The sequence below is a fragment of the Ascaphus truei genome, chromosome 2 (assembly GCF_040206685.1).
Source record: "Ascaphus truei isolate aAscTru1 chromosome 2, aAscTru1.hap1, whole genome shotgun sequence".
Lineage (NCBI taxonomy): Eukaryota > Metazoa > Chordata > Amphibia > Anura > Ascaphidae > Ascaphus > Ascaphus truei.
Genome location: NC_134484.1, coordinates 469,859,165 through 469,884,090, shown reverse-complemented (window position 1 = coordinate 469,884,090; position 24,926 = coordinate 469,859,165). Strand labels below are relative to the sequence as shown.

Genomic DNA, 24,926 nt, shown 5'->3' with positions numbered 1-24,926 from the left:
TGATGCGTCCGGTTGCCGGGGACGCGAGCGGCCCGTTGTTAGGGCCGCGATCGCGTTGCCGAGGCCCCGGCGGCTCAGGGTACAGGGCGCCGCCATTGCGCAACAGCTCGCGCATGCGCAGGAATAGCCAGGAGGCAGGAGAGCTCCAGAGAGGTCGCGCATGCGCAGGACAGAGCCTAGAGAGTCGCGCGAGGGCAGGGACTGTTCAGGAGAGGTTGCGACGGCCATTGGTAGTTCGCGCAGGCGCAGGGAAGGCGCGCACGCGGCCCCAATGTATTTGCAGCCTCCACGGGACTACAACTCCCATGAGGCTTAGGGGCAAGCACATCAGGTGCCTCCGTGTGGCCAATAAGGGCCAAGGATCTCCAGAGGGAGCAATAAGATACATTTCGCGCGCTGAGAACGGCAGTTGGAGCTGGGGAGCTGTGAGGGAAGGAAGGGTGCAGAGAGCATATGCAGCTCCTGCATCGAGTAAGGTCCCCACATCCCAAGTAAGGCCCCAACTCCCCACCAGGTTAGTGGGTAAGTGTTGAGGGACGGCCCAGATAGGGACGCTGCCCTTAGTGCGTGTGTGTGTGCTGTCTTGTCAGGATCATGGCTGGCAGTGCTGTGAGGCCTGACAAGAAGGCATAGTGCTAGTGTGCAGCAAGTTGCTGTACGCGTTACGAAGTTTGCAGGCGCGTTAGGATAAGTGAGTTAGGAGCTAGTGGTTCAGTGAGTGTCAGGACTGGGATGAGTTAGGGGAGTGGGGCAGGTTATTACCCCGCAGGCCCTAGGAGTTTTCCCCAAGCCACCCCAGGTTGCGGTTCATCAGGGACAGGCCCTAGGTTAGGGTTCCTGTCACGTTAGGAAGAGATAGGGATATAGCGGCGGTTGCTGTTCCCGTGATGCGGTTGGTGTTGCCGTGATTCGGTTGTGTTCCCGTGAAGCGGTGGGACCCTCGTTGGGGTTCCTGGAGAATTACCTGGATAGGATCAGACGGATGCATCGCACGTCTGACCCTTTTAGAAGATTGTTGCGGACCCGAGCATCGGAGTGCTCGGAAGGTATTCACTATTTATGTGCACCAACAGGCCTAACACATTAATTAGTGACTGCGCAGTCACCCACGTTCTCTATTAGAGTGCGGGACATTGGGTGGGGATTCTCGGGACACTGGGTGGGATCACCTAGTGTTGGGAAGCGTCCTGCGCGACGCAGTAAGTGTCTCCTCTAGAGAGGGACACAGGTTATGATGATGTTGCCGTGATCTATTTTCATGCATGTTCAGTAAAGTCCCAAGTTATTATATATCTGTGTGAGTATCGATTATTGGTATTGTCCTGCGAGGAAACACTCCCCCTAGGGAGGGAGCCATCGCAGGTGGAGGCGCTGCATTGTTGGAAGTAAGTACCCCTAGCATAAATGCCCAGGTTCCCCATGGCGGAAGCTCAGCCCTCCTGTGAGCAACAGGTATAGCACCACACTGAGAAGTAGTCAGATACACCTACACACCCCAATCTCACTTAGGGTGGGGGTAAGAGGGCTACATTTGGAGGCGCTGCTGAGATACAGACCTGGGGTGCCCTGTTCCATTTTTTTCCCAAATTGTCCAAGTCTCAATTTTTTGTCCCAATGTTTGTAAAGTCCGGACACGAGGTCCTTGCCTGGGCTTTGAGGCAGTATATGGAGCCTGGCCAGGTAGTGGCAGTAGGAGGCCTTCCCGCAACTATGCCCGCGGTTGAGGTTCAGTCCTATATGCGTAAAATTCCAGGGTGGCCGCACGCATGTTTCTTAGAAGAAGAACACGATCCCACGGCCCTATGGAAAACGATACTTTTTGTGGCCATCCCCACTGCGGATATATGCCTGGCAGAGGCACCGTCCGCCCTGTGTATGCCCGGGGGCCCGTCTGAGGGGTACCCCCTAGTCTACGCAGACCCAGTAAAATGGCGTCTCCCGCCAACGCAGGAGAACGCACGTGCTGCTGGCTGCAAGCCTGCACTAAATTGTGTAGAAGAAAACTGTCCGGGATTGGCGGGAAAACCAGAAGGCTACCCCCCTATCTATACAGAGAGCCCTAGTGTAATTGCAGAGACTGTGATTAAAATGGAGTCTCTCTCTAGCAGTGAGTCACACCTAAGATGGAGGCTCCCGCCAAGTCGGGAGAGCACCAGGACTGTGCAAGAAATTGTTGCAGAGTATTGTCCGGGTTGGGCGCGAAAACCTGAACCCCGCCCCTGCACTGTGAGTGACTCAGCACAGAGCCAGAACCACTCCCTTGTAGAAAGTGCCCCTCCTTCAGATTCCACCAGGGGGAGCAAGCACTGTGACTTTCAACCAAACGTGGATGAGACAGACTGTTCTAGGGAGGAGGAGCCTTACCTCTATATCACTCTGAGTTGTGCTGAAGTTAAGTCTGTCTTCAGGGAGAAATTACTTAGGGATTCCCGCTACCAACAACAGGTTGTAGAGGGCCCGTGTGCCCGAGTGAACATTTCAGATCCGGTTCCTGAGCGGGACGAGGTTGAAGTACCATCGGTGGCGATGCGCCTACCGGCGAACCACCCCAGCGATTATACAGAGGAATCACAGGGTAAGGTGTATATACCCCCACCTTCTTCTAGTGAATCCAGTGACCAGTCACTTGTGGCGATGCGCCTGCCGGCGGACCACTTTAGTGACAGCAATGAACACCCTATCTTGGCGGATGCAGAGCCTGCTGTGGGCCCGTGTGCCCTAGAGGAGGTGTCTCCCGATGTTGCGGACCCTGCTGTGGGCCCGTGCGCCCTACAATGGTCAGTCCAACCTACTACCGAGGTACCATCGGTCCTAGAATGGGGACCAGTACCAAACGACGATGAGGGTGAGTCGACTGCCCCAGGGGTGTCGGGGGTGAGCCTCCAGGTGACCGTGGAGCACGATGGCTCCTTAAGTCTGGTCACCCGGGCGAAGGGCTCCCCTCTGCATCGCGTCCTGGCGGAGGTGTCCCCCTTGGGGGAATCCATCCCAAGCCAGTGGAGTGGTAAGGAACTCCCTAACTCCCCACAATCTCCGATGGAGGTGGCCGTGAAGAAGGCCAGAGTTGCGGCTTCTGAACGGAGTATGAGCCCGTGCGCTCCGACACAAGTGGTCCCAGGACTGGGATCCAACGCTCCCGAGTTTTCAGCACGTAAGTGGACTGCCCCAGAAGTACCGGGGGCAGGTCCCAAGACGGCCGAGGTGGGAACTGACAGCATCCCCGAGGACCTGTCGGCCACCGTGAATCACCGCAGTGGTCGGGTGTCTACTCTTTACCCCCTGCCAGGTGAAACAGAGACATTGTCCAATGCTCGCTTCTCAGTGGAAGCCTCGCAAGTCCGTAGGGACAAGGACTGTGTAAAGGAAGATCCAGGGAGACTGGCCTCCTTTAAGCCCAAAAAGGAGTGTGCCATTCGCCAAGTAGTGGACCGCGGAAAAGGTCCTGGCCTCCTGGTCTACCGCATCCCTGCCGCGGGTGACCGGGTAAAGGCCCGGTTAAGAGACATTGTGCTACTCCTTCCACCAGGGGGAGGAAGTAGCGAGGAACCCGTGACTTTTGCCCTCAGGTGTGCTCTTCAGGAAATTTTTCTGGGGGAGGCTCACGGACGCAAAAGTGAGGTACCCCCACATGATCAGTTAGGGGCACCCCACAAATGGTCTCAGCTAGCCTCGGGTATTATGTGTGAATTTCATTGTACCCAGTCATATAATTGCCATGTGATGAGTTGTATTTTCTATGCTGTGCATTTTGATTGTATAACTATTATGTTGAATGATGTCGTTCCTCAAGCGGGGACGTTGTATTTTCCACCAGGGGGAGAGTATAGCCTGGAGCTCCCGCAGCTCCTTGAGACCCCCCTCCCTTGGAGCAGTGCGGTCGCGGGTGCCGTCAGAGCCAGCGCCGGGCCCGTCGGCTACTTCCAAGGGTGGGGGCCGGAGCGGGGAGTCGCGCGCTGTTCCCTGATGCGTCCGGTTGCCGGGGACGCGAGCGGCCCGTTGTTAGGGCCGCGATCGCGTTGCCGAGGCCCCGGCGGCTCAGGGTACAGGGCGCCGCCATTGCGCAACAGCTCGCGCATGCGCAGGAATAGCCAGGAGGCAGGAGAGCTCCAGAGAGGTCGCGCATGCGCAGGACAGAGCCTAGAGAGTCGCGCGAGGGCAGGGACTGTTCAGGAGAGGTTGCGACGGCCATTGGTAGTTCGCGCAGGCGCAGGGAAGGCGCGCACGCGGCCCCAATGTATTTGCAGCCTCCACGGGACTACAACTCCCATGAGGCTTAGGGGCAAGCACATCAGGTGCCTCCGTGTGGCCAATAAGGGCCAAGGATCTCCAGAGGGAGCAATAAGATACATTTCACGCGCTGAGAACGGCAGTTGGAGCTGGGGAGCTGTGAGGGAAGGAAGGGTGCAGAGAGCATATGCAGCTCCTGCATCGAGTAAGGTCCCCACATCCCAAGTAAGGCCCCAACTCCCCACCAGGTTAGTGGATAAGTGTTGAGGGACGGCCCAGATAGGGACGCTGCCCTTAGTGCGTGTGTGTGTGCTGTCTTGTCAGGATCATGGCTGGCAGTGCTGTGAGGCCTGACAAGAAGGCATAGTGCTAGTGTGCAGCAAGTTGCTGTACGCGTTACGAAGTTTGCAGGCGCGTTAGGATAAGTGAGTTAGGAGCTAGTGGTTCAGTGAGTGTCAGGACTGGGATGAGTTAGGGGAGTGGGGCAGGTTATTACCCCGCAGGCCCTAGGAGTTTTCCCCAAGCCACCCCAGGTTGCGGTTCATCAGGGACAGGCCCTAGGTTAGGGTTCCTGTCACGTTAGGAAGAGATAGGGATATAGCGGCGGTTGCTGTTCCCGTGATGCGGTTGGTGTTGCCGTGATTCGGTTGTGTTCCCGTGAAGCGGTGGGACCCTCGTTGGGGTTCCTGGAGAATTACCTGGATAGGATCAGACGGATGCATCGCACGTCTGACCCTTTTAGAAGATTGTTGCGGACCCGAGCACCGGAGTGCTCGGAAGGTATTCACTATATATATGTGCACCAACAGGCCTAACACATTAATTAGTGACTGCGCAGTCACCCACGTTCTCTATTAGAGTGCGGGACATTGGGTGGGGATTCTCGGGACACTGGGTGGGATCACCTAGTGTTGGGAAGCGTCCTGCGCGACGCAGTAAGTGTCTCCTCTAGAGAGGGACACAGGTTATGATGATGTTGCCGTGATCTATTTTCATGCATGTTCAGTAAAGTCCCAAGTTATTATATATCTGTGTGAGTATCGATTATTGGTATTGTCCTGCGAGGAAACACTCCCCCTAGGGAGGGAGCCATCGCAGGTGGAGGCGCTGCATTGTTGGAAGTAAGTACCCCTAGCATAAATGCCCAGGTTCCCCATGGCGGAAGCTCAGCCCTCCTGTGAGCAACAGGTATAGCACCACACTGAGAAGTAGTCAGATACACCTACACACCCCAATCTCACTTAGGGTGGGGGTAAGAGGGCTACATATGTAAGGTAACTAATTCCAGTAATACTATGTATGCAGTGGTGCATCTAGACATACGCAAGTAACCCGGGCAAAACATTTTTCAGGGCCCCATTATAATTGAACGTATTCCATAGATTGAGAAAAGTTTGCCTCAATTTAAATTGGCTCAGAAAAAATAAAATATACCATGCCATCATCCCTCCACCTCCTCATCCTTATGTCTTCCTCACCATCTCTCCTCCTCTTCATCATCATCATCATCTCTCCTCCTCTTCATCATCATCTCTCCTCCTCGTCATCGCCCTCATCTCTCATCATCTCTCCTCGCCCTCATTATCATCACCTCTCCTCGCCCTCATTATCATCACCTCTCCCCGCCCTCATTATCATCACCTCTCCTCATCCTCATTATCATCACCTCTCCTCACCCTCATTATCATCACCTCTCCTCACCCTCATTATCATCACCTCTCCTCACCCTCATTATCATCACCTCTCCTCGCCCTCATTATCATCACCTCTCCTCGCCCTCATTATCATCACCTCTCCTCGCCCTCATTATCATCACCTCTCCTCGCCCTCATTATCATCACCTCTCCTCATTATCATCACCTCTCCTCGCCCTCATTATCATCACCTCTCCTCGCCCTCATTATCATCACCTCTCCTCGCCCTCATTATCATCACCTCTCCTCGCCCTCATTATCATCACCTCTCCTCGCCCTCATTATCATCACCTCTCCTCGCCCTCATTATCATCACTTCTCCTCGCCCTCATTATCATCACCTCTCCTCGCCCTCATTATCATCACCTCTCCTCGCCCTCATTATCATCACCTCTCCTCGCCCTCATTATCATCACCTCTCCTCGCCCTCATTATCATCACCTCTCCTCGCCCTCATTATCATCACCTCTCCTCGCCCTCATTATCATCACCTCTCCTCGCCCTCATTATCATCACCTCTCCTCGCCCTCATTATCATCACCTCTCCTCACCCTCATTATCATCACCTCTCCTCACCCTCATTATCATCACCTTTCCTCACCCTCATTATCATCATCTCTCCCACCCTCATCCTCTCCCCACCCTCATCATCTCTCCCCACCCTCATCATCTCTCCCCGCCCTCATCATCTCTCCCCGCCCTCATCATCTCTCCCCGCCCTCATCATCTCTCCCCACCCTCATCATCTCTCCCCACCCTCATCATCTCTCCCCACCCTCATCATCTCTCCCCACCCTCATCATCTCTCCCCACCCTCATCATCTCTCCCCACCCTCATCATCTCTCCCCACCCTCATCATCTCTCCCCACCCTCATCATCTCTCCCCACCCTCATCATCTCTCCCCACCCTCATCATCTCTCCCCATCCTCATCATCTCTCCCCACCCACATCATCTCTCCCCACCCACATCATCTCTCCCCACCCTCATCATCTCTCCCCACCCTCATCATCTCTCCCCACCCTCATCATCTCTCCCCACCCTCATCATCTCTCCCCACCCTCATCATCTCTCCCCATCCTCATCATCTCTCCCCACCCTCATCATCTCTCCCTACCCTCATCATCTCTCCCTATCCTCATTATCTCTCCTTATCATGATCTCTCCTCACCCTCATCATCTCTCCCCACCCTCACCATCTCTCCCCACCCTCATCATCTCTCCCCACCCTCATCATCTCTCCCACCCTCATCATCTCACCCACACTCATCATCTCTCCCCACCCTCATCATCTCTCCCCACCCTCATCATCTGTCCCCACCCTCATCATCTCTCCCCACCCTCATCATCTCTCCCCATCCTCATCATCTCTCCCCACCCTCATCATCTCTCCCCACCCTCATCATCTCTCCCCACCCTCATCATCTCTCCCCACCCTCACCATCTCTCCCCACCCACATCATCTCTCCCCACCCACATCATCTCTCCCCACCCTCATCATCTCTCCCCACCCTCATCATCTCTCCCCACCCTCATCATCTCTCCCCAGCCTCATCATCTCTCCCCATCCTCATCATCTCTCCCCACCCTCATCATCTCTCCCTACCCTCATCATCTCTCCCTATCCTCATTATCTCTCCTTATCATGATCTCTCCTCACCCTCATCATCTCTCCCCACCCTCACCATCTCTCCCCACCCTCATCATCTCTCCCCACCCTCATCATCTCTCCCACCCTCATCATCTCTCCCACCCTCATCATCTCTCCCCACCCTCATCATCTCTCCCCACCCTCATCATCTCTCCCCACCCTCATCATCTCTCCCCACCCTCATCATCTCTCCCCACCCTCATCATCTCTCCCCACCCTCATCATCTCTCCCCACCCTCATCATCTCTCCCACCCTCATCATCTCTCCCACCCTCATCATCTCTCCCACCCTCATCATCTCTCCCCACCCTCATCATCTCTCCCCACCCTCATCATCTCTCCCCACCCTCATCATCTCTCCCCACCCTCATCATCTCTCCCCAACCTCATCATCTCTCCCCACCCTCATCATCTCTCCCCACCCTCATCATCTCTCCCCACCCTCATCATCTCTCCCCACCCTCATCATCTCTCCCCACCCTCATCATCTCTCCCCATCCTCATCATCTCTCCCCATCCTCATCATCTCTCCCCACCCTCATCATCTCTCCCCACCCTCATCATCTCTCCCCACCCTCACCATCTCTCTTTATCCTCATCATCTCTCCCTACCCTCATCATCTCTCTCCACCCGCATCATCTCTCCCCACCCTCATCATCTCTCCCCACCCTCATCATCTCTCCCCATCCTCATCATCTTTCCCCACCCGCATCATCTCTCCCCACCCTCATCATCTCTCCCCACCCTCATCATCTCTCCCCACCCGCATCATCTCTCCCCACCCTCATCATCTCTCCTCACCCTCATCATCTTTCCCCACCCTCATCATCTCTCCCCACCCTCATCATCTCTCCCCACTGCATCATCTCTCCCCACCCGCATCATCTCTCCCCACCCTCATCATCTCTCCCCACCCTCATCATCTCTCCCCACCCTCATCATCTCTCCCCACCCACCTCATCTCTCCCCACACACCTCATCTCTCCCCACCCTCATCATCTCTCCCTATCCTCATTATCTCTCCTTATCATGATCTCTCCTCACCCTCATCATCTCTTCCCACCCTCACCATCTCTCCCCACCCTCATCATCTCTCCCCACCCTCATCATCTCTCCCCACCCTCATCATCTCTCCCCACCCTCATCATCTCTCCCCACCCTCATCATCTCTCCCCACCCTCATCATCTCTCCCCACCCTCATCATCTCTCCCCATCCTCATCATCTCTCCCCACCCTCATCATCTCTCCCCACCCTCATCATCTCTCCCCATCCTCATCATCTCTCCCCATCCTCATCATCTCTCCCCACCCTCACCATCTCTCCCCACCCTCACCATCTCTCCCCACCCTCATCATCTCTCCCCACCCTCATCATCTCTCCCCACCCTCATCATCTCTCCCCACCCTCATCATCTCTCCCCACCCTCATCATCTCTCCCCACCCTCATCATCTCTCCCCACCCTCATCATCTCTCCCCATCCTCATCATCTCTCCCCATCCTCATCATCTCTCCCCACCCTCATCATCTCTCCCCACCCTCATCATCTCTCCCCACCCTCACCATCTCTCCTTATCCTCATCATCTCTCCCTACCCTCATCATCTCTCCCCACCCGCATCATCTCTCCCCACCCTCATCATCTCTCCCCACCCTCATCATCTCTCCCTATCCTCATCATCTTTCCCCACCCGCATCATCTCTCCCCACCCTCATCATCTCTCCCCACCCTCATCATCTCTCCCCACCCGCATCATCTCTCCCCACCCTCATCATCTCTCCTCACCCTCATCATCTTTCCCCACCCTCATCATCTCTCCCCACCCTCATCATCTCTCCCCACTGCATCATCTCTCCCCACCCGCATCATCTCTCCCCACCCTCATCATCTCTCCCCACCCTCATCATCTCTCCCCACCCTCATCATCTCTCCCCACCCACCTCATCTCTCCCCACACACCTCATCTCTCCCCACCCTCATCATCTCTCCCTATCCTCATTATCTCTCCTTATCATGATCTCTCCTCACCCTCATCATCTCTTCCCACCCTCACCATCTCTCCCCACCCTCATCATCTCTCCCCACCCTCATCATCTCTCCCCACCCTCATCATCTCTCCCCACCCTCATCATCTCTCCCCACCCTCATCATCTCTCCCCACCCTCATCATCTCTCCCCACCCTCATCATCTCTCCCCATCCTCATCTCTCCCCATCCTCATCATCTCTCCCCACCCTCATCATCTCTCCCCACATTCATCATCTCTCCCCATCCTCATCATCTCTCCCCATCCTCATCATCTCTCCCCATCCTCATCATCTCTCCCCACCCTCACCATCTCTCCCCACCCTCACCATCTCTCCCCACCCTCATCATCTCTCCCCACCCTCATCATCTCTCCCCACCCTCATCATCTCTCCCCACCCTCATCATCTCTCCCCACCCTCATCATCTCTCCCCACCCTCATCATCTCTCCCCACCCTCATCATCTCTCCCCATCCTCATCTCTCCTCAATCTCATCATGATCTCTCCTCATCCTCATCATGATCTCTTCTCATCATCTCTCCCCCGCCCCATCTCCTGCTCTCTCCCCCTCCTCCAGCTCTCCCCCTCCCCCATGCCTACCAGTGCGACAGGGTGTTGATAGAGGAAGGTGGGGGGGGGGGGAGAATGATGGTATGTGGCAGTGGCTGGCTAGCAGAGTGAAGCACAGGAGTAGCCGGCAGGGGAGATAGGAGTTGCACGGAGGCAGAGCCAGATGGCCAGGGAGGAGCGTGTTGTAGTAGCAGACACCAGAAGAAAGAAAGACTTCTGCTCCTCCCCGGCTGTCCTACTCTGCCTCCGTGCAACTCCTAACTCCTCTGCTGGGTGCTCCTCTGCTTCACTCTGGCGGGCCGCCGCCAACGCGTACCATTATCTCCCACACCTGCCTCTATCTGGGGGAGAAGAGAGAAAGATGGACAGCAGGGCCGCTGACAGGGGGGGGGGAAAGACGAGCCCCTAAGAGTGCGGGCTCCCGGGCTTTGTCTAAGTACTGTGTGTTTCATAAGCTAAGTTGGTTATTGAGGTTCATGAGAGAGGGGGAAAAAATTACAAGTATTTTGTAGGGGAATCAGAATTAGGGGGTAATTGTATCTATGCCGAAGCCGCCACTCACGTCATTTCAGTGGGAATTTTTGGCTGCAAAATGTCCAAGCGGCAACTTTGGCATATACAGCGCAAGGCCTTTAGTGTTTCTTACATTATATGTGGGCGCTCTACTGGTTTCTACATTTCTTCTACCCTCATGATAAGTAATTAGCAGAGACCTGAAAACCTGCGCACAAGTTTGTGAAACTGGCAAATATTGAAAGATTTTGCCAAGTCCCGAACAATCTCAAAAAATACTCAAAAAACTCATTTCCACTTTGTCCAAATATGCATCAGCTGGAAGATAGGAACATGGGGAGAGGAGAACGGGAAACAGGGTGAAGAGTTTTGAATAAGGAAAAGTGGTGGAGGGGAGAGGTGGAGGGGAGAGGTGGAGAGGTGGAGAGGTGGAGAGGTGGAGTGGAGAGGGGGAGGGGTAGACGGGGAGGTGAGAGGGGGAGAGGGGGAAGGGAGAGGGGGAGGGGAGAGGTGGAGGTTGAGTGAGAGACGGAAAAAGGTAGTAATTTTTTTGTGATCGCAATTCTAATGAGTTTGCTAAATTTATTGCTGAACACCAAGGCTTCCTCTAGAATTTTTTTTTACCTCTCAAGTTCTTGTTTGTTTTTGCGATTTTTGATCCGTATGGAATTAAACAGTATCCAGCAGCATCACGACTCAACTTCTGCTCCTTATTGGGCTCGTCCTCTAAACAAAAGACAGAAAACATTATCTTATTTGAAGCAAAGTGACTGAATGCAATGGATTTAACCAAAAGTTAAGCAGAAAATACTACGGACTTCCCGTTAGGATATGCAGACTTTGCAGGACATCTAATATTTCCTATTTCATCCATGAGCAGTTTATTTATCAAATGTTTTACCAGGAAGCAATACACTGAGAGTTACCTCTCTCCACTCATGTATGTCCTGGAGACAGCATGTCCAGTTGGACATACATAAAACTCATGTCAAATTTCCGAAATGTAAATCTTTAAAGCGGATTTGTGCCATGGGAAAAATGATAGATACAGAAATTGATAAATTGACAATTTTCATAGGTGCTTCTAAATTCCCTCCAACTCAAAACCTTGTGCTAATGGAGCTAAATAATAGCAAAGTTCAGGGTGCATTATTATTATGAAAAATAACCGATTATGAAATTATTTTTTAGTCCATACTTATTGGAAATGACCCAACCAATCCATAGCTTTATATAAAGAAAACATGGTCTCCAGAACAGATTGAAAATGAGTCTTTATCAAGACATTGTGACAATAATACAGAATATGTGAGGAACAAAGGACAATGTTTCAGGGAATGTCACATCTGTTTTAAGTTGCCCATGCTTTCTCATGAAAGGATTTTTTTGGGTAGCTTGAAACTTAAGGGTGATTTGAAACCCAGTGACTGGATGTATATGTTAGGGATAAGAATTGTCGTTCCCAGTTTCAAACTCTCTTCTTTCACTATGCTATAATTTATATTCTGAAAGGTGTGATCCTGTTTTTATAGACGTCTAGCTATGTCTGTTATGTAGCCCTGTTTCCTTCTGAATACGGTATACTACCAATGCTGTCTAACCTGTTGGCTCGCAGGCCCTGAGCCTCTGCCACGGAGAGCCTGGGGCAATGTATATGTGTACCGATAATCTCTTACCAGGTGCAGCGCCTCCACCTGCGATGGCTCCCAGCAGAGCGGGAGTTGTTCCTCACAGGACAATAATACAGTACTACTCACACAGCATGTAAAAGAACCAGTAACTTTACTAGCGGTGACCATAACCATGCATATCAATCCTATTAATGTTACTCTTCAAGGAGACACAATAACTAACGCGTCTCGCAGGACGCGACCCTTCACCGTGTTCCCACACTGTGTCCAAACCCCACACCATAAACCCCCAAGGTGAATGTGTGTGTGTGAGACTGCGCAGCCACTATACTGCTGCGACACACTTTATTAGAGCAAATGCCCAGTTTGTACCTGGCAGATACCTGGAATCCGCCGCTGCTCACCTCTTGCATGCTGCGTTGCGTTTGCCTTCCCAGCCACGGTTCATGCCTGGCTGACAGGCGGCTGATGTGTTAAATGATAATGATCAGGATTTACTAGGCTGCAATGCTTCGCGTGTCCACCAGATGGCATAAACTCCTGACTTGTAAAGCTCCGAATCAGTAATGTGTGGGCTTGCAGTTGTTTCGTTTAAAAAAGATACTGTACCACAGTGTGCCATTGTACAGTAACTTGGCCTTGGCCTTGAGACTGAAGGAAGAGTTGCAAAAATGTATCAATTTAGGCTTTACATATTAAATAAAGACAAAGACCTGTTTCAGTTACACTGGCGACACACTTTATTCGAGCTCGGCTAGTCCCACGAATTCGGATATACCCGGGTGTATTGAGGTTTGTGACTGTTTTCTGCCCGAGTGCATTGAGGTATTTTCCAGGCAGGGATTGAAGCATTTTATTCCCGCTGGCTGCAATACTGCACAGTATATATATATATATATACTGCATTACAATTCATGAATTTATGCCATCTGGTAGACACGCGAAGCATTGCAGCCTATTAAATCCTAATCATTATCATTTAACAGATCAGCCGCCCGTCAGCCAGGCATGAACCCAGGCTGGGAAGGCAAACGCAACGGGGCTTGTCAGAGGTGAGGAGCGGCGCATTCCAGGTATCTGCCAGGTACATACTGGGTATTTGCTCGAATAAAGTGTGTCGGTGCAGTACACTATTCTCCAGAGACCCACCATGAGTGTTCAAGTGCCGCTATTAATGCAACAGAGGATAAGATGGCAACAGTTGTTCAAATTTATCAGTATTTTATCGAAAACTATGACTTTTACAAATTTTCGCCAACTCCTCATTTGTGGAAGCGTGCAATAAGGAAAAGGTTATGTAGTGACCCCTGTTTTCACCGTATTGAGCCCCAATTTGTTGGAGGGTATTGGTGTGTGTCACAGGGTTTTTCCCGTATCTATGATCATGGAGGCGGCAAAAGGCGAAGGGTCGTGTTAAAACCAACTAAGAAGCGACAGTCCCTGCCAAGCAATGCACCAGCACCAGCACCAGCACCGGCTTCCAATGACGGTCCCACTGTCAGTGACAACCCTGAGACAGAGTCGGATTTCGCGGCCAGTTTTGATGAAGCTTGCATGTACCTAAGCGATTTCCCGCCTCACCTGCTGACTACAGGTGGGCTAGTCCCGCTGCAAACTATCGACGTGGGTGATGAAGAAAGCTGTACTGGCAGTGGACCGGCGCCGGCGCAAGCTGAATGGGAAATAGTATGGTGAGTACTGTATTGTTGCCGTATTATTTTGGTGGGGCTGGCTGGGTACTTCTTTAGGGGGCTGACCATTACTGTACATTAAAACTTTTCATTTTGTTTTTCCTCAGAAAAGAAAACGGCTAATGGGGGGATTTAGATGGATAATATTGTGCTGTATGCTGATGTTTTCCGGCCGAACAGTATACTGTGTAATAAACCCGAATAAATAAAACTATGCATTTATTCTACAGTACATGTTCAGTAAATTACTGCACATACTGGGGGCGAGATGTGTTTGCAGCAGAGAGAGATCCGCTGCTCTCTCTGCGCAAACATCGGCACATTAAAAATTATTTTAAATACATTTTTATTGATAGTGTAGATGTGCAGGGGGTCTCGGGAGCTGAACCGCACTGGTTTCAGGTCGGTGGACCCCCTGCTCCCCGATATACAGGCCCCTTTAGGGGGTGCCGGTATCCCTCTGCGTTTAAAGGGCCCGATCACGTGACCGCGACCTGTAAACCAAGCAGAGCAGAGGGATACCGGCACCCCCTAAAGGGGCCTGTATCTCGGGGAGCAGGGGGTCCCCAGACCTAAAACCAGTGCGGTTCAGCTCCGGAGACCCTCTGCACATCTACACTATCAATAAAAATGTATTTTAAATGTATTTATTTATATTCATTTATTTATTTAGATGTATTTATTAATAGTGCTGCTGCTGCTGCTGTGTGTGATTTTTTTTTATTGTGGGTAGTGGGGGTGGGTGGGGGGGGGGCTAATACCCCCTTCACCCCATCCCCGCTACCCACTATAAAAAAATTCACGCACAGCAGCCCCACAATTAATAAATAAATCTAAATAAATAAATAAATACATGAAGAGAAATAAATATATACTGTACTGTAAGTACCAACCAGAAAACACAATTTAAAACCAAAGCTAACCCTTACAATACCAAGGATTACATCTACAGTGTATCTAATTGTAAAAAACATTATACATTATACACACATTGAAGCATTGCAATAAACAACAAACAAGCCCCCTCCCCTATTCTCTTTGAAACCTCCCTACCTTCACTGTAATCTATGTAAAAAACCCTCCCCTATTCTCTTTGAAACCTCCCTACCTTCACTGTAATCTATGTAAAAACCCCTCCCCTATTCTCTTTGAAACCTCCCTACAGTACCTTCACTGTAATCTATGTAAAAACCCCTCCCCTATTCTCTTTGAAACCTCCCTACCTTCACTGTAATCTATGTAAAACCCCCTCCCCTATTCTCTTTGAAACCTCCCTACCTTCACTGTAATCTATGTAAAAACCCCTCCCCTATTCTCTTTGAAACCTCCCTACCTTCACTGCAATCTATGTAAAAAAAAACCTCCTCCTGTTGTGTGTTAAATCTCCCTGGCCTGTGTTTCTGAGTGCCCGCTTTATTGTGTGTAGCGGGGGTGGGTGACGGGGTTTATAAATGTGAGTTTATAAATAAAATAAAGAATATTATTTCTAGGGGCCCTAGAACAGAAGTTCCCACGCCAATTTCGCGCTCATTGCTCTTTTTTTACAATGTTGCTGGTCTTGCGGCTTTGCAGTCTGCAAGCAAAAAGCAGTTTGTAGTACTGAGTGTGAGATAAATTATTTATCAGTGTTGATCAAAGAGAGTTGATCAGAAGGATTCCCCTTATATACAGCACTCTATTGTCATTCATACAGTACAGTATAGTAAAGGGTAGACAACAAATGGTCTTGCAGTATATTACTACAAATCTGTCAGGTTGACCAGAATCACTGCGGATATCGGAAAATAATACAATTTTATTAATTCTACAGTACATACAGTAGATACTTAAAAACACATATACTGTACATTGTTACAAATCCCTTTTGTGGCTGTGTTTTTAAGTATCTATGTAGAATTAATAAAATTGTATTATTTTCCGATATCCGCAGTGATTCTGGTCAACCTGACAGATTTGTAGTAATATACTGCAAGACCATTTGTTGTCTACACTTTACTATACTGTATGAATGACAATAGAGTGCTGTATACTTTATAAGGGGAATCCTTCTGATCAACTCTCTTTGATCAACACTGATAAATATCATATTTATACCCCTTTAGCACCTGTCGTTCCATCCTATGCACCCATTTACAATGGTGATTGCGGTCGTATTCACGTACTTTATGTGAGATAAATTAACCAGTTCTTTTATTGCTGAAGTCGCCACAAAAAACTTTTATTTACAAATACAGTACAATACAATGGTGAAACATTTCAAGTTAACAGCAATTCAAAACCTCAACACACAATAATACATACTGTACAGTACTGTATGATTATTTATTTATAATACAGTATACAGCTCTGTACTGTATATGCAGTATACAGTATACTGTACTGTATTTGGGCCTTGTCTTTGGGGGTTTATTCATGCAATTATTAGGGTGACCTGCCTTTGGAAATACTGAGACAGTACAGTCCCAGCTATTTCAGCCACCCCACCCCCTCCCTTAGAGTTTTTAATCCCTCCCTGGCCAAGCGTCAATCGTCTGGCTAATCCAATCCAAGCCATTGTCTTGTTAATCTGCCCCTGGGCTGGCTACGGTAACAAGATTCAGCAGGAGGCCAGCCAGCATCTGATCCCACCATCCCCCTCCCTTAGAGGGAGGCCTGCCTGCTTTGGAAAAATCCCCTCTCGAATTGGAAATGTAAATCTGATGTGCATCCGTTTGCTTACAGTAACTGTTCTGTTCAGAACAGCCACTGCTTCTAAATTACTGAAAATATACAGGATAAATATACAGTAATGTGAAATAATCCGTTCTGTGGGTCTGAGAGGGTTGAAAGTCACCAGGTCCTCATACAGTACAGTACATTCTCGAATACCTTTAGAATAAAAATACAGTATATATAAATATACAGTATAAATATTGCACAGTATAATGTTAAATAACCCATCCTGTTCTTTTTCCCTTCATAACAGTATCCTCATTGTGTCTGCGGTACAGTAGCTCATTGAGAGAGGAGAGGTTTTGTGTACATCATTACTGCTGTTTATATACTGTACATTTGACTGCACAAGCAGATTTGACGGGACACAACGCCCCCCCTCCCCCTTGGGCACCCTTTTTCCTGGAACGACAAGAAAACAAAAACTTTGTTCAGTTACTGTACTGTACTGTATGTGCGTACTGTATTATGGTAGAACTACTGTACAGTAGGTGGCTGGTGCAGCTTTCTCTGGAAAGAAAAAAATGGAGCAGTTAGTAGGCAGTTACTGTAGTACTGTCAAACTAGTCTACTGTACTGTATACTGGAACTACTGTATACTCTGACTATTGGGAAAGAAAAAATCTGTGCCATACTTACCTGTATCATACTGTACTTACTGTACAATACTACAGCACTGTACTACTTTCCTGATGCTTGCCCATTGCGCGCGATGACAATGGGCAACACAGTGGCAATATGGTCTATATATTTATTGCAGCGGTGAGTTCATTGTTCCAAAAACTCATTATGGCTTTATACAACTCGTCCTTCTTGGAGGGTTTCGCCACTTTACGGATGTAGTCCTTCAGCTGATGCCAGACCATTTCGATCAGATTGAAGTCTGGCGATCTGTGATTGGAAAGAAAGGATAATTAGTTTAAGAGATACAGTACACAGTAAAAACAGTGGGGAACAAAAATGGGACACGGTCTACTGCACTTACTCCGCTGGCGTCTTCACCCAGTTGATGCCGCGCTCAAGGATATGCGCCGTTGACACGGTGTGCTTGGGATCGTTGTCCTGGTAGAAGCGGTGACCATTGGGGAACTCGCGTGTGATGTATTGCACTATCACGGGCACAATGTTGTCTTGGAAGAAATCTTTATTCATGATTCCTATAGCAAGAAAAGAAAAGTGCTCAATAGTACAGTACAGTGCATACGGTAAGGCAACACTAGTCAAGTACAGTGCATTAGGCGGCATTATATTTGAGAAATTGTACCTTCAAAGACGACAATGCATCCCGGTCCACGCCTAGAGATGGCACCCCACACATGCAGCTTCACAGGGTGTTTTGGCCACGGCTTCAAAGTTATGCGGCCTTTTTGTGGAACGCAAATCTTGCAAATCTCTCCAGCGACACAGTAGACTCATCAGTGAAGATGCAATCCTGGAAAGTCTCACCGCTGTCGATCCATGCTTGGGCCTGTAGCACTCTTTTGATTTTGTTTGCGTCCCGTATCATGGGGTACGCTCTGTAATGACAATGAATAAAAAATGTTAGCGTCACAGCGCAGTACAGTTTGCAAAACAACACTTTTACTTTACAGTACCTCATGTACTGTCCAGTACTAACCTCACACGTCCATATTTCCATCCAATTCTGCGTCTCATCTTCTTTATGCTGCTCTCGGATACAGTCAGATTGTGCTTTTCCTGCAGAGTGTTTTTAACCCTTAATGTGCTCCTCTCATCATTCTCCTCACTTATTCTGTCCACCAGAAGAGTAGTCTCCCTACAATGCAAAGAAATTATATTGTTTTATTAATATGCAGCAATATAAAATGTATACTGTATACTGTACATGTAATGTTGTAATATACAGTAAATATAAATATACAAAAAATGTATACTGCTGTACTATAAATATAAATAGACAAAATATACAGTATACAGTACTGTTGCAATATAAATATACTATATAAATATACTGTTGTTATATCATAATAAATACACATCATATACTGTATATTCCGTTGTAAGATGAATTGCAATATACCAAAAGTGTATACTGCTGCACAAAAAATATAAATTGACCACACATACACTATATACTGTTGTAATATAAATATACTATATAAATACGGTATACTGTAGATGTACACTACAGTTTTCTATATATTTTTTGGTTAAGTTTTATAAATATACTTACGCATTTGTTACCCTGGGTGCCTTTTTGCGGTCTCTGTTTTTTCCGTGTGCATGATAGCACACGGTGTTTGATGGCACAACGAGGCCAGAAGCAGTTAACCAGCGCTGGATATCTTCTTAACAGGCATTGCTGCGAGTAGAAAGAAATACAAACACAAGAATGTGTATTCGATGTTTAGTCGATGTGTATTCAATGTGCAGTGAATCCACAAAATGGATGGTTTATTTATATGTTAATGACTCACATTACAGACCACCCACTTTCAACACCTGTACCTGGCCGCCATGCATAAAAGGTTGTACACGTTGCATAGCCCACCACTTGCTGATCTTTATCTGAGCCATTGTCCAGATACTGCATTGTGCCTCCCGCTTACATGGAGCATCCCCGGTTCTATGGACGCAAGAACCATCTCACCTCTGCTGTGCCTGCCACACTGAAAAAGAGAAAGGCAGTTACCGTTTCCAAGCCAAAGGCAAAGCGACAGGCTAAGGCCAATAAAGAAAACCTTCTGCTGACCCCAAAGGCTAAGGGTTTTAAAACACGTCAGCCTTATTATGTGAAGAAGAAATACGGTACTGTGCTCGGTACGCAAGACGAATGGCAGCCAACTCACCGAATCCGCAGACCACTTGCTCCCATAAGCTTCGACGACTCTGCTGTAGCTGTCCCGGAAATCTTCAGCCCGGCTTCTCCACCCCCATCTTCTCCGGTTCCATCTGAAGATGCTGCTGCCTCTGAAATCCACGGGTCACTGTCTCCTTTGCTCTTGGATGACTCTGCTTCTCTCCCGGAAATCCAGCGGTCACCTTCTCCATCTCTCTTCGACGACGCTGCAGCTTCTCCTGTACCGGGCATCCCCAGGTCACCTCCTCCACTCTCCATCGATGCCGCTTCTCTCCAGGGAACCCCCATCTCATCCTCCGTTGCACCCATCCCCCCAGATGCCATGCACAAGCAGCTCGTTAGACCGGATCCTGAATGGGCTAACTGTGGATCTCCCCGGGAATTCTATTGTGCTGGCAAAGCTAGATCTGCTTCTGGAGTCGGTGCTGCATGTGGAGCAACGGATGCTACATATGGAGCAACGGATGGATCAACGGATGGACAAGATAGAGGCTGACATAGCGGGCATACATTATTTGCTCAGTGTTAATGCCCCTGTTTCCCCGACGCTGGAGCAGGGGGGTGACATGGATGTGATGCATGGTACCTTCGGCCCCCGTCCATCACCAAGCACACCCCCTCCACCAGAAGATGCAGTGTACTATGCTATTGAGGAGGACATGACAACCCCGTCAAGACCACGCCACGAGACAACCCGGCGACCACTACCGGAGGAAAGCTTCCTCCCAGACACCCTACCATTGCCCGTCGCCTCAAGTACACCCGCTCCCAAAAGACCTCCTACACCCGCTCGCATAGAAACAGTGCCTGACATCTCCCTGTGCGATCTGCCACCGGCGCTGAGGGAGAAGTATAGGGTGAGGAGTGCTGGTATACCACACAAGTATGCCTTGATCATATTTAAACACCATGTTCCCTACACATTGTACTGCGAGTGGGTGTTCAAAGTAAATTACGATGGGAATCGCCATAAAAAGGCCCTTCCTGCTAATTTAAGGAAAAACATTGTGGAAGAAATGCAGCGCTATTATCCTGTTACAGATCCTGTAATGAGAACCGTTAGAGACTGCATTAATGGCGTTTTGCGCCATGCAAGGCATCGGCCATGGATGGAAAATGGGGAGGACGTTCAGTGAGACCATACTGTAATATTGTGCTGTACTGTACAGTACATGTTTTACCCTACAGTACCTGCTGTACTTAAACAAAGGATACTGTATGTTGTTGTGTGTTGCACGGTTTTTGTACTGTATTTGTAAATAAAAGTTTTTGGTGGCGACTTCAGCAATAAAAGAACTGGTTAATTTATCTCACACTCAGTACTACAAACTGCTTTTTGCTGCCAGACTGTAAACCCCGTCACCCACCCCCGCTACACACAATAAAAAATAATCACACACAGCATCCCCGCAATAAATAAATAAATACAAATAAATACATTTGAAATACATTTTTATTTATAGTGTAGATGTGCAGGGGGTCTCGGGAGCTGAACCGCACTGGTTTCAGGTCGGGGGACCTCCTGCCCCCCGAGATACAGACCCCTTTATGAGGTGCCGGTAATGTGAAGGACATTGTATCCGCTTTGCGGTTTTGTGGTTTGAACGGCAGCCAACTCGTTCTTCGAAAGCTCCCTCGAGGAATCTCCATTGAAGTCAATGGGAAACCGCCGCTCTCCCTCTCGGACGCCACCTGCTGGTCTTTACAGGAAACAGGACTAAAACAGCCAGATTCTCCATTAGAATGCATTGAGCCCTAATGGCGGCCAATGGGGACCTGCAAAATGGTGCCTGAAAAGGCGGGAAAATTACACAAAGAGCTATAATCATTAAAGGACTATTAACCCTTGTACTCCTGGATGACTCCTAGTGTGTGTGTGATGCAGACACTGGTATAACAAGATATCACAATAAGGCATGGGGACAGGGGAAAATACATTTACATGTTATAACAAGGGTTAAATCACATTTCTGTACCTCAGCCCAGTTAACCCCTTGTCTCCCTGATGAGGTCAGGGGATGGCCAAATGGGGTGCAACCCCTTTAATCCCGGGCCACCCCCTTTTTCCCTCTACAGCGACCCAAGATAAAAATATAAGCTCAGAATATATATCCTTACACTAATACATATCAGTGTGTCAGTGAGAGGGAAAGGGTTAAAGTGTACTTGCAGTTCTGCATACTGTATGTTACCACTATAATAGTTGTCACTGCTGGATAGAGCTGCCCATGAAAAATGCCTGATTGCTGCTGTTCACCATGCTGTGCTCAGAACAGTTGTCCATAGAGAAGCTGGATATCAGAAAAAATGCCAGGGTCAGACATGTGAATTTCTACTTGGTCACTAGCATATACCACTTTTGCAGTTTAATTTACACCCTGCTGCTCCTTCATTTACCCTTTGTACATCTGCAGCTATACTATTGTCGTGTCACTTGGTATTATTAATCAGCTTGCTCTGGGTATAGGGATGAGACTGTGTTGCTAGTCAGAGATTTCATTATATGTCTCTTGCATACTCTTGACCCTTAACTGTCTCATTTTCATGAAGGCATTTGTTTTTGTGCAGTATGCAGTTATTTGCTTGTATCACATTTTTATATGTTTTGATTGGCTGTAGCCCATTTAGCTGTGCCTGTAGCTGGATTTGAGTACCTTGTTATTTGGTTTAGCCGTGCGATCCACCTTTGATGGTAGCCAGTTTAGCCATATTATGGGCAGTTATTAGACCTATATCCTTATGCCATTATTCCATTAACCCACATTGACTCTGTCTATACCATCAGGTCTACACTGTGACAGAGATGATCCACTAAATGTTTTTTAGTGTTTTTACATTTGTCTGTCAGTTTTTTCCTCATCGATTTTGTTTATTTAATAAAGAATTATTTCGTATCCACTGTTTAGAGTGCCCCACATTGGAGTTCTTGGTGCGTCTTGTCTTGTGAGACCTACTACTTTCTCTCATGTTTAAAATGTGTGTCTCACACAGAGTCCCCGAGAGTTCCACAGTATGCAAAGTCCCTTTGTCACTAGTCACAGTGTCCCCAAAGAACCCACCCTTATAGGCATGATCAGTGCCTGGGTATAGATCGGTGTGACGGGGGGGGGGGGGGAGGAAGGGGTTAAACTGATTTGCTATCTATGCATTACTGTGTTTGCCCTGTCCCAGCCATTTTTATCCCCCATTTGCAGGTCATTCCCTGCCTGCAAGGTTAAAAGAAAAGATGCATTGCTTGCCATACCCTCTAACACAGGGTTTCCCAAACTTTTTTTTCCGTGGCCCGGTTATTTTTATACTTCTACTTCGTGACCCACTAAAAATTTTATATCCTATACTGGCCTATAGGTAAAATAAAACAGATAAGAATGTCCATACAGAGAGACTGGGGGGGGGGGGGGGGCAGAGAGAGACCAGGGAGAGGGCAGAGAGAGACCAGGGAGGGGGACAGAGAGAGACCAGGGAGGGGGCAGAGAGAGACCAGGGAGGGGGCAGAGAGAGACCAGGGAGGGGGCAGAGACCAGGGAGGGGGCAGAGAGAGACCAGGGAGGGGGCAGAGAGACCAGGGAGGGAGCAGAGAGAGACCAGGGAGGGGGCAGAGAGACCAGGGAGGGAGCAGAGAGAGACCAGGGAGGGGGCAGAGAGAGACCAGGGAGGGGGCAGAGAGAGACCAGGGAGGGGGCAGAGAGAGACCAGGGGGGGGCAGAGAGAGACCAGGGGGGGGGGGGGGGGGCAGAGAGAGATCAGGTAGGGGGCAGAGGGAGACCAGGGAGGGCAGAGAGAGACCAGGGATGGGGCAGATAGAGACCAGGGATGGGGCAGAGAGACCAGGGAGGGGGACAGAGAGAGACCAGGGAGGGGGCAGAGAGACCAGGAGGGGGCAGAGAGGGACCAGGGAGGGGGCAGAGAGGGACCAGGGAGGGGGCAGAGAGACCAGGGAGGGGGCAGAGAGAGACCAGGGGGGGGCAGAGAGAGACCAGGGGGGGGGCAGAGAGAGACCAGGGCGGGGGCAGAGAGAGACCAGGGCGGGGGCAGAGAGAGACCAGGGCGAGGGCAGAGAGAGACCAGGGGGGGGCAGAGAGAGACAAGGGGGGGGGCAGAGAGAGACCAGGGGGGGGGGCAGAGAGAGACCAGGGGGGGGGGCAGAGAGAGACCAGGGGGGGGGGTAGAGAGAGACCGGGGGGGGGCAGAGAGACCAGGGGGGCAGAGAGAGACCAGGGAGGGCAGAGAGAGTCCAGGGAGGGGGCAGAGGGAGACCAGGGAGGGGGCAGAGGGAGACCAGGGAGGGGGCAGAGGGAGACCAGGGGGGGGCAGAGAGACACAAAGGATGGGGCAGAGAGAGACCAGGGGGGGGGCAGAGAGAGACCAGGGGGGGGCAGAGAGACCAGGGGGGGGCAGAGAGAGACCAGGGGGGGGGGCAGAGAGACCAGGGAGGGCAGAGAGAGACCAGGGATGGGGCAGAGAGAGACCAGGGGGGGGGGGCAGAGAGAGACCAGGGGGGGGGGCAGAGAGAGACCAGGGGGGGCAGAGAGAGACCAGGAGGGGGGGGGCAGAGAGAGACCAGGAGGGGGGGGCAGAGAGAACAAGGAGGGCAAAGAGAGAGAGACCAGGGGCACCCAGTTCCAGTAGTCCCCGTGCAATAAAATGTCTAAAAGTGCTTGCAGTGCAATGGTTCTGAAAGTTATTTTTTTCTGCCTGCTGGGGGGGGGGGGGCTGCTGCTGCACTTACCCTGTAGTCGGAAACACAATGGAGCAGGAGCAGGCAGGTTCTCTTCTTCTTCAAGGCTTGCTGGAGTGAAGCTAGGGTTCCACAGCTTGTGCATGCTCTGGGCTTCCATACCCACCTACCTGACCTCCCTCCCCCCTGACCTGGTGCCGTGAAGATGCAGGAAGTGTTAGAGGCAGAGCTACTGCTGATTGCTTCTCTGCATGGGGTCCTGCACAAGTGCACAGCTAGGCAGCAGCAGATTTTTAGTTTTGTTTTTTCACGGAGCCTAGCAGAAGTGCGACCGCTCTGCCCTGTGTCCTAGCCATGCCCCCCGACAAGAGGTTTTTTTAGGCGACCCGGCATTTTGCTTTCGTGGCCCGGTGCCGGGTCGCGACCCACCATTTGGGAAACGCTGGTATAAGATAATGCGAAAATATTATACTTCCTTAGTAGCTGCATGCCAACCTGGGCTTTATCATTCAATGTTACTGTGCTACTGTTTTCTAATTTGGTTAGAGGAAATGCCTGTTTTTCTCAACAAACCTCCCAGACATTGGGTAAACTACCCATAAAGATGACATAGCAGTTACAGAGCCCCTACCAATTTTCCAATTAGTGCAGGTATAATACACCCCAGTGTCAGTCTGCACATCACCCTCCATTGAAGAGTAGGTGAATGT

The 24,926-nt window shown here is 49.9% G+C and overlaps 1 protein-coding gene across 1 annotated transcript in view; it reads right to left on the bottom strand.

The window, feature by feature from the left end:
- Positions 1–24,926, bottom strand: part of LOC142488344 (uncharacterized) — a 50,364-nt gene that overhangs the window by 6,743 nt on the left and 18,695 nt on the right. The window contains exon 4 of the mRNA XM_075588740.1: positions 11,308–11,409. Within this exon, the coding sequence (XP_075444855.1) occupies positions 11,308–11,409 (102 nt within the window). The remainder of the gene's footprint in view (positions 1–11,307; positions 11,410–24,926) is intronic.